The sequence below is a fragment of the Mesoplodon densirostris genome, chromosome 15 (assembly GCF_025265405.1).
Source record: "Mesoplodon densirostris isolate mMesDen1 chromosome 15, mMesDen1 primary haplotype, whole genome shotgun sequence".
Taxonomy (NCBI): Eukaryota; Metazoa; Chordata; class Mammalia; order Artiodactyla; family Ziphiidae; genus Mesoplodon; species Mesoplodon densirostris.
The window spans coordinates 8812528-8826290 of NC_082675.1; the positions used below are offsets into that span (position 1 = coordinate 8812528).

The window sequence follows — 13763 nt, forward strand, 5'->3', positions numbered from 1 at the left end:
ACAGAGCACAGTGCCAGCACGTGTAAGTGCCTGACCTTTACTAGGCCCCACAGACAAGGCGTGGTGCTAAGGGTTTCTAATGCACGGTCTTGGTATATCCTTACCAAAACCCTACAAAACAGGCCTTTTGTACCACTCCACCATTTTACAGGTGAGGAAAATATTGCTTAAAAAGTTTAGAAACTTACTCAAAGTCATAGTGGTTAGTGGTAAAAACATGAGAAAAGACTAATTTTCCCCAGAGTCAGTACTTTACAAAGCCAGGAGAATATGCAGACTGGTTTTCACTTCCTTCCACTCTCTGTATGGGCCAAATCTGAACAGTTTCGTTACTGATGACAGCTCAGATCACATCAAGGCCCCTAGCTGCCTGCTGCCCTTGGCTGCTGCCTTGGCTGGCTCTGGTATGATGATTTCCTATCTTTCCCAGCCTGAACACCTGCTGAGTTTGCTACGAGAATAAAAAGTGAAAAAGACAACCAGCAACTAACACCATTAAATACAATTAAAATACCATTAAAAACACAAACAAGAAATCGCCCATCTGGACTTTTCCTACCTTTACCACCCTACTAAATAAAGGCTTGGATGAGAAGCCTCTTTCCCCCTCAAGTTCTCCAACTGTGAATATTTCCATCTACCATTGTTTGAAAGATTAGAACCATTTTTATTTTCCTAAATTCACAAAATAGTCCTTTCCAAAACTACAAAAAGAGATAATGCAATTGAATTAATAAAACTCAGCTGCCCAGAGAGGGTCACTGTTTCCAAAGGCCAACCTTTGAGTTAATTACCTTTAACTTTTTTAGCTCCTGAAGGATCATATAATCAGGCATGTTGTCAAAGAGTCCATCTGTCGCCGTCAGGATAATGTCTCCTAACTGGACATCAAAAGATGTGCTATCAGCGGCATCCGGGCTGTGACAAGGACAGCATAGGGACAAAGTTAACAGAGCCCTTTAGAGATAACTGTTAAAAGTTTCCAATGGGAATGATGCTACAATGTAATGAGGCTTTAAGGAAAACTAATATATAGTAGCAGTCAATAATAAAAACCAGCATTCTGAAATTTCTAACCTTGAAAGAAATTAACTGAAAACTCTGATATAAATATTTCAAAAGCTTAACTAAAACTATCAAGTAAAACTGAGTTTGATGATTAGTCGCACATGGTTTAAAACGCGGAAGGGTTCTTTTCTGAGTCAGACACTAAAATGCCTCTAAAATCCTGGTGGAAATGAGTCTTTGTTTCCTAACTCTTTAGAGCCAAATTCCATCCTCTCTTATTCACTTTCCACTCATCAGTTTCCCTGCAGGCTTGAATTTGGCTCTCAGGAGGCTGTGTTATAGTGGAATAACTGAGCACTATGGAGGAGAGCATGCAAATCCTATAAGAATTAACTCATATGAAATACCTCCAATGGTATTTCTTACTATAATACTAGTAATTACTAGTATATTACTAGTAATACCAAATTAGGATTACTAAGTCATACTTACTCTGGTAGAGTAAGGACTGTGTGTCTCCTAGGGCTTACAAAGTGCTCATCATGTACAGGTTACTTATTTATTAGTGTGCCTGGCACACAGTAGGTCTTCAAGTAATATCTAATGAATGGAAGAAACAAAGTAACTGACCCTCCAAATTGGGGAAAAACTCATTACTATATTGTTAATGAAGAGAAGAAGGTACTCTGTGTGTGTGTGTGTGTGAGAGAGAGAGAGAGAGAGATGCTTCTATATGCAGAGAATAAATCTGGCAGTGGCTGCCTCTGAGGACAGAATGTGTGGATGGGGTAGGGACAGAAGCTTGATTTTTCACTACATCTTTTTGTGTCAAACTTTTAAAAGATATAAGAAAACAGATATAAGAACGGGGGGTGGGGGGAACCACAGGTGGGGAGAAGAGAAAATATATTCAAAGAGTTAATGGTTCCCTCAGAGGCTGGTTCTCAGCCATTTCCAAAGGCCAGCTCCACTGCTTCCAAGCCTCCAAGGTGAGGGAAAGGTGAGATATCTGATAATCTACCTTCACTTGTAATTAGGGAACAAGAGCCAGGAAAAAATTCATACACTGACCCAGAATGGAGGGGCCAGAACCAAAGCACCCTAAGCTTGATTAAAAACAAGAAAAAACTTGTGTAAGTGACATGTTATAAAATTTGCAAAGAGAAGACATAAAAACAAACAGCCCACCCATGCCTGCTGGGGATTTACGCAAAGCACACTGAGGATATTTCTAGTTCATCTTCTCTTGACTGAGGAAAGCAGCAGCACATCTAGAAGTTCTGTGACAGGCTTTTGGCAAGGAACAAATTAGCTTTCGCTTACACAGTTATACAGTAAACATTTTGTAAGAACAGCTACTAAAGGAAATGTGTAAGTTAAGCTTAAAATAATATTTTATGGATAAGAGGGACTAATAACTAAGGAGATAACATGCAGCTGGGAAACAAAAAAGACCAAAAAATAAGAAAAATTCAAAAAGACTGTAAAACTGGTAGAAACCAGGTCGATTTCTTCCATGGAATAAAGAGAAACAATACAAGACATTTCACACTTGCTCAGTCTTTGGAAACTAATCAGATTCTAGAAGTTTAGATTAATGACCAGGTTGGCAAGGAAGTTCTATTTTATGCTGAGGTTTTTCTTTCCCCAGGAGTGTCCTTTGCTATTCTGTCTGTGAGAGACTCGCTGCCATTGGACAGATCGTCCTCTTCTCCCAACACTCCCACCCATGAGCTTGGTGTTCTGCCAGCTGCAGTTTTGCCCATTTTGATTGAACATACTGTGCTGCTGGAAACTTTTGACTACACCGAAACACGAGCTGAAATCACATGCTAGCATGCTGCCTCTGGGCTCCAGGGGAAGCAACCTCCACCTCACTGTCAGGCCGGGCCAAGTGCTGTCCTGACCACACTGTCCCAAAGATAGCGTGTGAGGTACAGCAGGGCCGCTCTAGCACTCAGAAGCCAAAACAACAAGGATCAAGTAAAGGGAAATTAAAGCACTGTTCTCCAAAAACTGTTAGCTGAACTTGGCATCTACGAAGGCCTTGGGGTTCTGAGTTCTCCCCACTCCAACAGGGCTAATATTGATGTGCATTATAGCCAACTGAAGAAGGGCCTATAATCAAATTTTCTTCCAATTATGGTAATCTGCCTTAATCTGAAAGTAAAAAACTGCTTCCCTCTCTCTAGGAGTCAGCAACAGACTTCAGATGGGCAATACTGAGTACTTAATTATACAGTATGCTCATTCCAGTTTAAAAGATGGCAGTAATCATCATTTTATCTTAGTCTGGACTTAAGATTTGGCCCAATAAGAACTGTTAAGTAGAGACAATAAGCACTTGCTAGAATGCTTCTACTTTTACAAAAGGTTCATTACCCATTTAACCACATTTATGAATTGCCAACAATGTTTGTGTCAAGCCCTATAAGGCTGTTAAAGGCAGTGAAATCTGAGACTGTTTTAGTGTTACTCTGTACTCTGATCTTAGAAAAGATAAAACTGTGAAAGTTGATTCAAAAAAGTACTGATTTTCCTGGAAAGTTCTTGACAATTTAAAAATGAACTGAGAGAAGGTGTCAGAAGAAAAAAAGAACAGAACACGTCAAGAGCACCATCAGACCACCTCTGAGTCCATTTCCTGAAAGTTAACTTCGCCTGACAAGTTTTGTAGGGACTGCAAGTTTTATTTGATGCATATTATAGGAGGCCCCGAGAATCAGGAAGTTATTCTGATAAATAAAGCAGATGTCTGTTTGCATTCTTCCCTAATAATGTATGCAAAATCTTGTATAGGCAATGGCACAGACAAACAGTGACTCATTTCTCCAACACAATTTAACAAATACAACTGTATGTACCATGTGGTCTTGGTATGAAAAACTGATATTCTATAAGCCTGAAATAGTATTTTCATAGTCTGGTCAAATTATCAGGTGTTTATCAGAATTCAACTTGGCTGAAATATCAAGTTCAAGCACAGTATCTTTCGATGTCGGACTAAAAGGTCCTTGTCAGACTAAAAGGTGCCTTCTTTTCTCACATGAGAATGGAAAATGCCTATCTCCAACACTGTAGTTAAGGGGAATGGGAAGGAACCTGTTGGTGAGAAAGGGGAGGTTACCTGTCACTCAAGACGACTCCCTCGGCTTCGGGGGGTGCGATTGAGAGCTGGAACGGAGTGTTGAAGTAATGCTGCTGTTCATCTGATCGGTGCACAACTTCACCACCTCTGACAACCAGAAAGCCTGAGTCGCCCAGGTTTGCTGTGTGCAAGCGGTGGCTAGTTCTGTCCAGCACCACGATGCAGGCAGTACTGCTACCTAGAAACAAAAATGATCTCCATTTATTTTCTCTTTCTAGGCTGTCTCTGCATACACATTTTTGTCATATCACCCCAAAGAGCAACATGCCATAATTTGAATCTCCTTTGCCTAAACAGGACCTTTCTTAGTTATGGCTCCATATCAATGTCCCTAGTAACCTGATCAGGATCAACATGACGGGGAAAGAAAACGGGATTTATACTATGCATAGTTAAGCGTGCCACTGATGATTTGGATTCTTCCACTTGCAGAGACAGGAAACAATAAAAATGGCTGGTATATAACCACATTATTTCAATAGTGCTATAATCTATGTCAAATGCTCAAAAGGATGTTGTTGATATATTAAGTTTTAATACTTAAAATGCCAGAAGGAGCATGTTACGTTTCCATGACATTTCTCATTAGTCATAGGCAGAAAGCCTTCTCTGTGAAATTCACTAACATTTAAGAAAAGGCACATAACTACAATTTTAAACAGAATTTCCATCTGCTGAGGTCATGAAGAACTTTTACTGCAGACTGACTCACTATGAAGTAACAAGACCAATTTTCCCAGGAAGCTTGTGGAATCAACCTGTTCACTTTACAGAGACTACCTGTTCAGAGAGAAGAGACCACATTCCAAGCAGAAGCTTCTGTGTACCTTTGCAGCACACAGCTCACATAACCCTCCCCAGACTGAGGCTGACAGTACAATTAGTGAAAGTGCTTTCAAGTGCTAAAATTTCAACCTATACCTACAGAAAAATGGCAAAATAGAAAAATGAGCAGTTCACCAAGAAATAAATGTAAATGGTCTATAAATATATTTCTAAAAAATGATCACTGCACTAGTGTAGGAAACATGGTCACTCTCATTTCACAGTGGTAAGAGAGTAGAACTAAATAACCTTTCTAAAGGACAATACTGCCCTGAAATATGTGCATATCCTTTGATCTAGCAATTCTACTGTGAGGATTTATCATAAGAAAATAATAAGAGATGCAAACAAGACTTAAGTACAAAAACACTGCATAAGATCACAAAGAACTGGTAACAACCTCAACATCTAAAATTAAGGGACTGGGGACTTCCCTGGTGTCACAGTGGTTAGAATCCGCCTGCCAATTCAGGGGACACGGGTTCAAGCCCTGGTCCGGGAAGATCCCACATGCCGCGGACCAACTAAGCCCGTGCGCTACAACTACTGAGCCTGCGCTCTAGAGCCCATGAGCCACAATTACTGAGCCTGCCTGCCACAACTACTGAAACCCACGTGCCTAGAGCCCATGCTCCACAACAAGAAAAGCCCACGCACCACAACGAAGAGTAGCCCCCCGCTCGCTGCAACTAGAGAAAGCCCGTGCGCAGCAACGAAGACCCAATACAGCCAAAAATAAATAAATTAAATAAATAAATTTAAAAAAATAAAATTGGGCTTCCCTGGTGGCGCAGTGGTTGAGAGTCCGCCTGCCAATGCAGGGGACACAGGTTCGTGCCCTGGTCTGGGAAGATTCCACATGCCGCGGAGCGGCTGGGCCCATGAGCCATGGCTGCTGAGCCTGCGTGTCCGGAGCCTGTGCTCCACAACGGGAGAGGCCACAACAGTGAGAGGCCTGCATACCGCAAAAAAAAAAAAAAATAAAAATAAAAATAAATAAAATAAAATAAAGGGATTGATTATTTTACAATTCATCCATACAATGGAAAGCTATGCACTATCACATAATACTTAGGAGTATAGACTCTGTCGTCAGCCTGCCTGAATCTGAATGCTAGCTCTGCCACTTACTAGCTGTGTGACCTGGGGCAAATTATGTAACCTGTCTGTGCCTCAGTTTGCTCATCTATAAAAATAGGGGTAACAGTAACTACCTCACAGAGTTGTTTGTAAGGAAAAAATGAGTTAAATCATGTCAAACACTTACAACACATAATAAGTGTTAGCTACTTGATAGCCACTAAAATTGTGTGAGAGAAATATATCTGAAAATGAAAGATAGTTTAAGTGAAACAAGTGACTATAAGCTAGTATTGAAGTTTCCTTAAAAGAAAGTGATATCCTGATGAAAGAAATTAAAGATGATACAAATAGATGGAGAGATGTACCATGTTTTTGGATTGGAAGAATCAACATTGTGAAAATGACTCTACTACCCAAAGCAATCTACAGATTCAATGCAATCCCTATCAAACTACCACTGGCATTTTTCACAGAACTAGAACAAAAAATTTCACAATTTGTATGGAAACACAAAAGACCCCGAATAGCCAAAGCAATCTTGAGAAAGAAAAACGGAGCTGGAGGAATCAGGCTCCCTGACTTCAGACTATACTACAAAGCTACAGTAATCAAGACAGTATGGTACTGGCACAAAAACAGAAAGATAGATCAATGGAACAGGATAGAAAGCCCAGAGATAAACCCACGGACATATGGTCACCTTATCTTTGATAAAGGAGGCAGGAATGTACAGTGGAGAAAGGACAGTCTCTTCAATAAGTGGTGCTGGGAAAACTGGATAGGGACATGTAAAAGTATGAGATTAGATCACTCCCTAACACCATACACAAAAATAAGCTCAAAATGGATTAAAGACCTAAATGTAAGGCCAGACACTATCAAACTCTTAGAGGAAAACATAGGCAGAACACTCTATGACATAAATCACAGCAAGATCCTTTTTGACCCACCTCCTAGAGAAATGGAAATAAAAACAAAAATAAACAAATGGGACCTAATGAAACTTAAAAGCTTTTGCACAGCAAAGGAAACCATAAACAAGACCAAAAGACAATCCTCAGAATGGGAGAAAATATTTGTAAATGAAGCAACTGACAAAGGATTAATCTCCAAAATTTATAAGCAGCTCATGCAGCTCAATAGCAAAAAAACAAACAACCCAATCCAAAAATGGGCAGAAGACCTAAATAGACATTTCTCCACAGAAGATATACAGACTGCCAAGAAACACATGAAAGGATGCTCAACATCTTTGCTCATTAGAGAAATGCAAATCAAAACTACAATGAGATATAATCTCACACCAGTCAGAATGGCCATCATCAAAAAAATCTAGAAACAATAAATGCTGGAGAGGGTGTGGAAAAAAGGGAACACTCTTGCACTGCTGGTGGGAATGTGAATTGGTACAGCCACTATGGAGAATGGTATGGAGGTTCCTTAAAAAACTACAAATAGAGCTACCATATGACCCAGCAATCCCACTACTGGGCATATACCCTGAGAAAACCATAATTCAAAAAGAGACATGTACCAAAATGTTCATAGCAGCCCTATTTACAATAGCCCGGAGATGGAAACAACCTAAGTATCCATCATCGGATGAATGGGTAAAGAAGATGTGGCACATATATACAATGGAATATTACTCAGCCATAAAAAGAAATGAAATTGAGCTATTTGTAATGAGGTGGATGGACCTAGAGTCTGTCATACAGAGTGAAGTAAGTCAGAAAGAGAAAGACAAGTACTGTATGCTGACACATATATATGGAATTTAAGAAAAAAAAATGTCATGACGAACATAGGGGTAAGACAGGAATAAAGACACAGACCTACTAGAGAATGGACTTGAGGATATGGGGAGGAGGAAGGGTAAGCTGTGACAAAGTGAAAGAGCGGCATGGACATATATACACTACCAAACGTAAGGTAGATAGCTAGTGGGAAGCAGCCGCATAGCACAGGGAGATCAGCTCGGTGCTTTGTGACCGCCTGGAGGGGTGGGATAGGGAGGGTGGGAGGGAGACGCAAAAGGGAGGGGATATGGGAACATATGTATATGTATAACTGATTAAATTTGTTATAAAGCAAAAAATAAAAAAATAATAAATAATAAATAAATAAGTAAATAAATAAATGAGTTACCAAAGCATTTACATGGAAAAAAAAAAAAAAAGAAAGTGATATCAAATATAAAGAACTGTACATCAAAAATAATGAAATTCTGGGCTTCCCTGGTGGCGCAGTGGTTGAGAATCTGCCTGCCAATGCAGGGGACACAGGTTCGATCCCTGATCCGGGAAGATCCCACATGCTGCGGGGCAACTAAGCCCGTGCACCACAACTACTGAGCCTGTGCTCTAGAGCCTGTGAGCCACAACTACTGAGTCCGCATGCTGTAACTACTGAAGCCTGCGTGCCTAGAGCCTGTGCTCTACAACAAGAGAAGCCACCACAATGAGAAGCCCGTGCACCGCAATGAAGAGTAGCCCCTGCTCGCTGCAACTAGAGAAAGCCTGCGCGCAGCAACGAAGACCCAATGCAGCCAAAAATAAATAAATAAATTTATTTTTTTAAAAATAGTGAAATTTACTGTAATTCTTTTTTTTTTTTTTTTGGCGATACGTGGGCCTCTCACTGTTGTGGCCTCTCCCGTTGCGGAGCACAGGCTCCGGACACGCAGGCTCAGCGGCCATGGCTCACGGGCCTAGCCGCTCCGCAGCATGTGGGATCTTCCAGGACCGGGGCATGAACCCGCGTCCCCTGCATTGGCAGGCGGACTCTCAACCATTGTGCCACAAGGGAAGCCCTCTAATTCTTTTTTTTAAAAAAGCACAATATGTAGGCAAAGGCTAACCTGCTAAAATGATAATTAAAAGGCAAAAAGAAACAAAATAAACAGGCTGTGGAACCAGCTGTGTTAAATCCCAGTGCTCTATGATTTTCTAGCCACATGACATGACCGTGGGCAAACCACTTATTCTCTCTAGGCCTCAGTTTCTTCCTAACAAAATGAGGAACAAAAATGCCTACAAATCTACCTCACTGGAGCTATTGTGAGCACACAGTAGATTCAATTCCTGTTGTTATTATTCTATGGGCAAAGAAAAAAAGTCAGGGAGTATAATCACTAAAAAATTAAGTTTTCTTAGTGGATTATAGGTAATTTAATTTTTGTTATTAATTTTTCCTTAGTGAAAATGTGTAACTTAATTTAAAAACACTTAAATATAAGCATTTGTGTCACTGTAACGTTCAGAAATTCTGTTTCCTTGTTATCTACAGTATATGCATGGCTACAAACCTGACACTTTAATGCTAAGCTATCTAGTCCCTACCCATTAATTGTCAAAAAAAAGAAAAACATTGGTATTGTAACTAACTGGCCATGCTGTCAGAGAACCTACTCCATAGCTTGTATTAGAGCTAAAATCACCAATTACCCTTCCTTCCTAACTCAATGCACAAAAACTCCAATCATTTACGTCATTAATAGAATCACCACACAAAAGATCTTCTGAAAGCTGATGGGATTAATTTAACTGAGAACAAAAAAATGACAGATGAGTAGCACAGCCTTGAAAATTGTGCTGCAGGAAGGACTCACATTGACTCATTATTACTCACTGACAAATCCAGGCTATCACTTTGCTACCCTTGTGGCAGTAACCCACTGCGTTAGAATCAAAATGGTCCTCGTGAGCGATAGACAGAGCTTTAATATGCAAAGCAGCACCAACGAAGGGAAGCTCAGCCTTACAGAATCATCTGGGCTCACAGTGTGTCAACTCCTCTGCCTCTTCACATTACTGACGCGTACAGTGGCTCAGGCCCTGGTAGCCTAATACTGGGAGAAGAGCTCACCATTCTTACGTGTTTGGAGAGGAACAAACTGGCAAAGAAGAAAAGAGTGCTAAGAACAACAGTGTTGAATGTTCCGACGATTGAGCAATCCAGACAGGTCCCTGGGCAAATCCCTCACGCTAACATGGAAGTATTTTTATCACCTGGCCCTTATTCTGTAAACTACCACTAAGCCTTTTGTGCAGCAAACGAAGAAAGGGATAACCTTACTGGGATTAACCCCTCAAATTCTTAAGATATGTTGGCTTCATAAGACCTAAATCCACTTAGGGGTTTCTGAGGAAATAATATGTCAACAATTAGCCTGTGATGCCAACCCAGATCTAAAAGCAGCTAGAAATTCTCAAGAAATAAGTGGTTACAGCTATCAGCTTGCCCTTTATATTGGAATTATGTTATAGGCTTTTAAGCCATGGCAGAATTTTTAAAAAAGGATCACCTAATCTTATAAAATTATTACTTGCAATTATGGCTGAGTTTCAATAAAACTCAGCAGCCTGTCTTTGCCAAAATATACTTGAGTTTTAGTTACACATAGGTTAGAGATGTGTAGATAAGGTAAGAGAGAAGTGTATATGCGTCAAACATGGTAACGAAGGATTATTTCAACGTGTCTTTTAGGAGAAAGAGGTAGTCATAATATTCAGTGCAAGAAAAACTCTTATATGTCCTTAAATTTATTTTATTAAGCTCTCCCAGTTACATGAAGGTGCATAGGGGAAAAAGTAGGAACAAGGAAGAAATGCAGCAGAAAACAGAGCTTTCAAAGTACAAAATCAGGATAGTTGTTACAGGTTTTAACAGGTTATTCCAAGTCACAGTAATTTAGTAAATGCACTGTGGGGTGCAGGGTGGGGTGGTGTTGGCAGAAGACTCAGGCCCCTGGTCCCTGTCTACAGGTTCTTTTGTTAGATGGCACCCTGCAATGTTCTCTTTTCCCTCAACATGTTTCTGAGTATTGCAAGAAGCTTTAAGTCATTGCTTTTCATAAAAAAGATTTATCCAGTTGACATAGGAAATAAGGGGTCAGAGGTTAAGTGGTTTGCCCAAAGTCATACGGCAAGTTTACAGAGATGAAATAGAATCTAGGATGTTTTACGGTATCAGGCAAACTCAAGATTGCATGCCCAAAACAGCAGATTAAGACAAACCAGTATATTGAAACTTCTAGACAAGATTTCTCTTCAGTTAGGAGAACAAGCTAGTTAATCACAGCACAGAGAAGACAGAAGATGGTAGCATGATGAAAAGTACCCCTTCTTACAAAGGTTTTAAATTGAAGGCAAAATTCTACAACATGGAGATCTCCATTAACATTGAACATTGAGGGCTGATTTTAAATGTGCATGGTGATTGGGAGGGAGGCCTTCTAGTAACCAGAAAGATGCTGGCAGTTAGCAGAAACTTAATAACACCCTTTCTGAGAGCCTGCTTAGAAGGCTTCGGTAAGTTCCCAAGAGACCATTTAACAAACAAATGTAGAAGCTTAGCCAAAGGATGCTCCATTAGCATACCAGAAAACAAACACTGGGTATTCGTAAATTTTCTAATACAAGAATAACAGGGATCTACACAGACTAAATGTTAACTGCTAGTAGCTGGGGAGCCAATTTGCAACCTGAACTCCTCACAGGTAATCAACTGAGTTTTACAGGCTGGACCTATCCTCTTTTTTCCTCCCTGGGAGAGAATCACTATCCCAATTATACAACCACTTGCTTTTCTTTCTTCTTTTATATTTTAGAATCCCTAAACAATATAGTTTTACTTGTTTATGTTTCTGAATTTGAAATATATGGAATCAGACTGTTAGGTGATATTCTGCAATGTCCTCTTTTCCCTCAACAACATGTTCCTGAGTACTGCATGCAACCTTAACTCGTTCCTTTTCAAAATGCGTTTTTCTACTATAAATGGGCTTTTAGGTTGTTCCCAGTTTTCTGCTATTATAAATAATGTTAGTATGAACATTCTTGTACCTATCTTTTGATACATAGATGTGCAAGAGTTTCTCTAGTCTAGGGTAAAGACCCAGAAGTGGAACTACTGGGGCATACTATCTGCTCATGTTTAACTTTATTCTGTAATTCTAAATTGTTTTCCAAAGTGGTTGTATCTATTTCAAGCAGTATTATGTATTCTGGTGTTGCCCACAGCTTCTCCATCAAATTGCTTAATAGGAAGAGCCTCAGAAAAAGAGCTGGGCTGGTAAGTGATTTTCTTGGTTTTGTTGTTAACCATCTCCTGGGCTTCTTTAGAGAGGAAAACACATAGGATATCTACTTACCAAGCAAAGGTACTTTATTTTGCAGCAACTCACAGTAGCTTGTGGTGAGGATTCCAATGGGATTACTCGGGACGAACCGTCCTTCTTTTACTAACCGTTCACATGTCCGCATTAAAGTCCCTGAGAACTGAGACGGATCAACTCCATAGTCTCTCCATCCTCCTACACCATCTGCGACCCCTAAAAAAGAAATTTACATTCAAAGGATATTCTTACCAACGTCTCATGAATTCTTACCCCTGTTTTCCTAATACTAATTTTACTACATACTAGTACATCTATTTACCCTGAAATTCAGAATAAAAAGTGCTCAGGTTTAATGTATTATACACCAATACTCCCTAAGCCACATTCTCTACTTAGAATCTGATCTTTCATATATTGATGAATAAACACGTGAGCTACCACAGGGTGGCATTGCCTCCCAGCCAAGAGTTCGATTTCAGCAGGATTTTCATCTTTGTACAGAAATATTTGTTATTAATCTTTGCTGTATTTTATAGGAATGAAAATGGATTTTTTTTTTTTTTTTTTTTTTTGGTGGTACGCGGGCCTCTCACTATTGTGGCCTCTCCCGTTGTGGAGCACAGGCTCCGGACGCGCAGGCTCAGTGGCCATGGCTCACGGGTCCAGCCGCTCCGCGGCATGTGGGATCCTCCTGGACTGGGGCACGAACCCGTGTCCCCTGCATCGGCAGGTAGACTCTCAACCACTGTGCCACCAGGGAAGCCCGAAAATGGATTTTTTTAAAAAAAGTGCTGATGTTAGTAAGAATACAACTGAGCCAGAGCTGTCCATCATTAAGAATACCAAAAGCGGGCTTCCCTGGTGGCGAAGTGGTTAAGAATCCACCTGCCAATGCAGGGGACATGGGTTCGAGCCCTGGTCCAGGAAGATCCCACATGCCACGGAGCAACTGGGCCCGTGCACCACAACTACTGAGCCTGCGCTCCAGAGCCCGTGAGCCACAACTGCTGAGCCCGTGTGCCACAACTACTGAAGCCCACGTGCCTAGAGCCCGTGCTCCACAACAAGAGAAGCCACTGCAATGAGAAGCCTGCATACTGCAACAAAGAGTGGCCCCTGTTCGCCGCAACCAGAAGAGCCCGCATGCAGCAACGAAGACCCAGTGCAGCCAAAAATAAAATAGGTAAAATAAATAAATTAAATTAAAAAAAAATACCAAAAGCAGCAAACTTTTAACTTCAAATATCGGTCAATAACTGTGAAAGAGAGAACAAAATTAAGAATACATCCCACCTGGGTTTCCCTGGTGGCGCAGTGGTTGAGAGTCCGCCTGCTGATGCAGGGAACACGGGTTCGTGCCCCGGTCCGGGAAAATCCCACATGCCGCGGAGTGGCTGGGCCCGTGAGCCATGGCCGCTGAGCCTGCGCGTCCGGAGCCTGTGCTCCGCAACGCGAGAGGCCACAGCAGTGAGAGGCCCACGTACCGCAAAAAAAAAAAAAAAAAAAAAAAGAATACATCCCACCCCCTTTCCTCCTCCCTCTGAGACAACCTCTATCCTGTACAGGGCCACACTGCCC

The 13763-nt window shown here is 40.9% G+C and overlaps 1 protein-coding gene across 1 annotated transcript in view; it reads right to left on the reverse strand.

The window, feature by feature from the left end:
* PPTC7 (protein phosphatase targeting COQ7) overlaps positions 1–13763 on the reverse strand; it is a 43072-nt gene that overhangs the window by 6043 nt on the left and 23266 nt on the right. Inside the window, exons 2-4 of the mRNA XM_060119457.1 lie at positions 12219–12398; positions 4136–4334; positions 795–918 (exon numbers count right to left, since the gene is read on the reverse strand). Coding sequence (XP_059975440.1) covers positions 795–918; positions 4136–4334; positions 12219–12398 — 503 coding nt within the window. The remainder of the gene's footprint in view (positions 1–794; positions 919–4135; positions 4335–12218; positions 12399–13763) is intronic.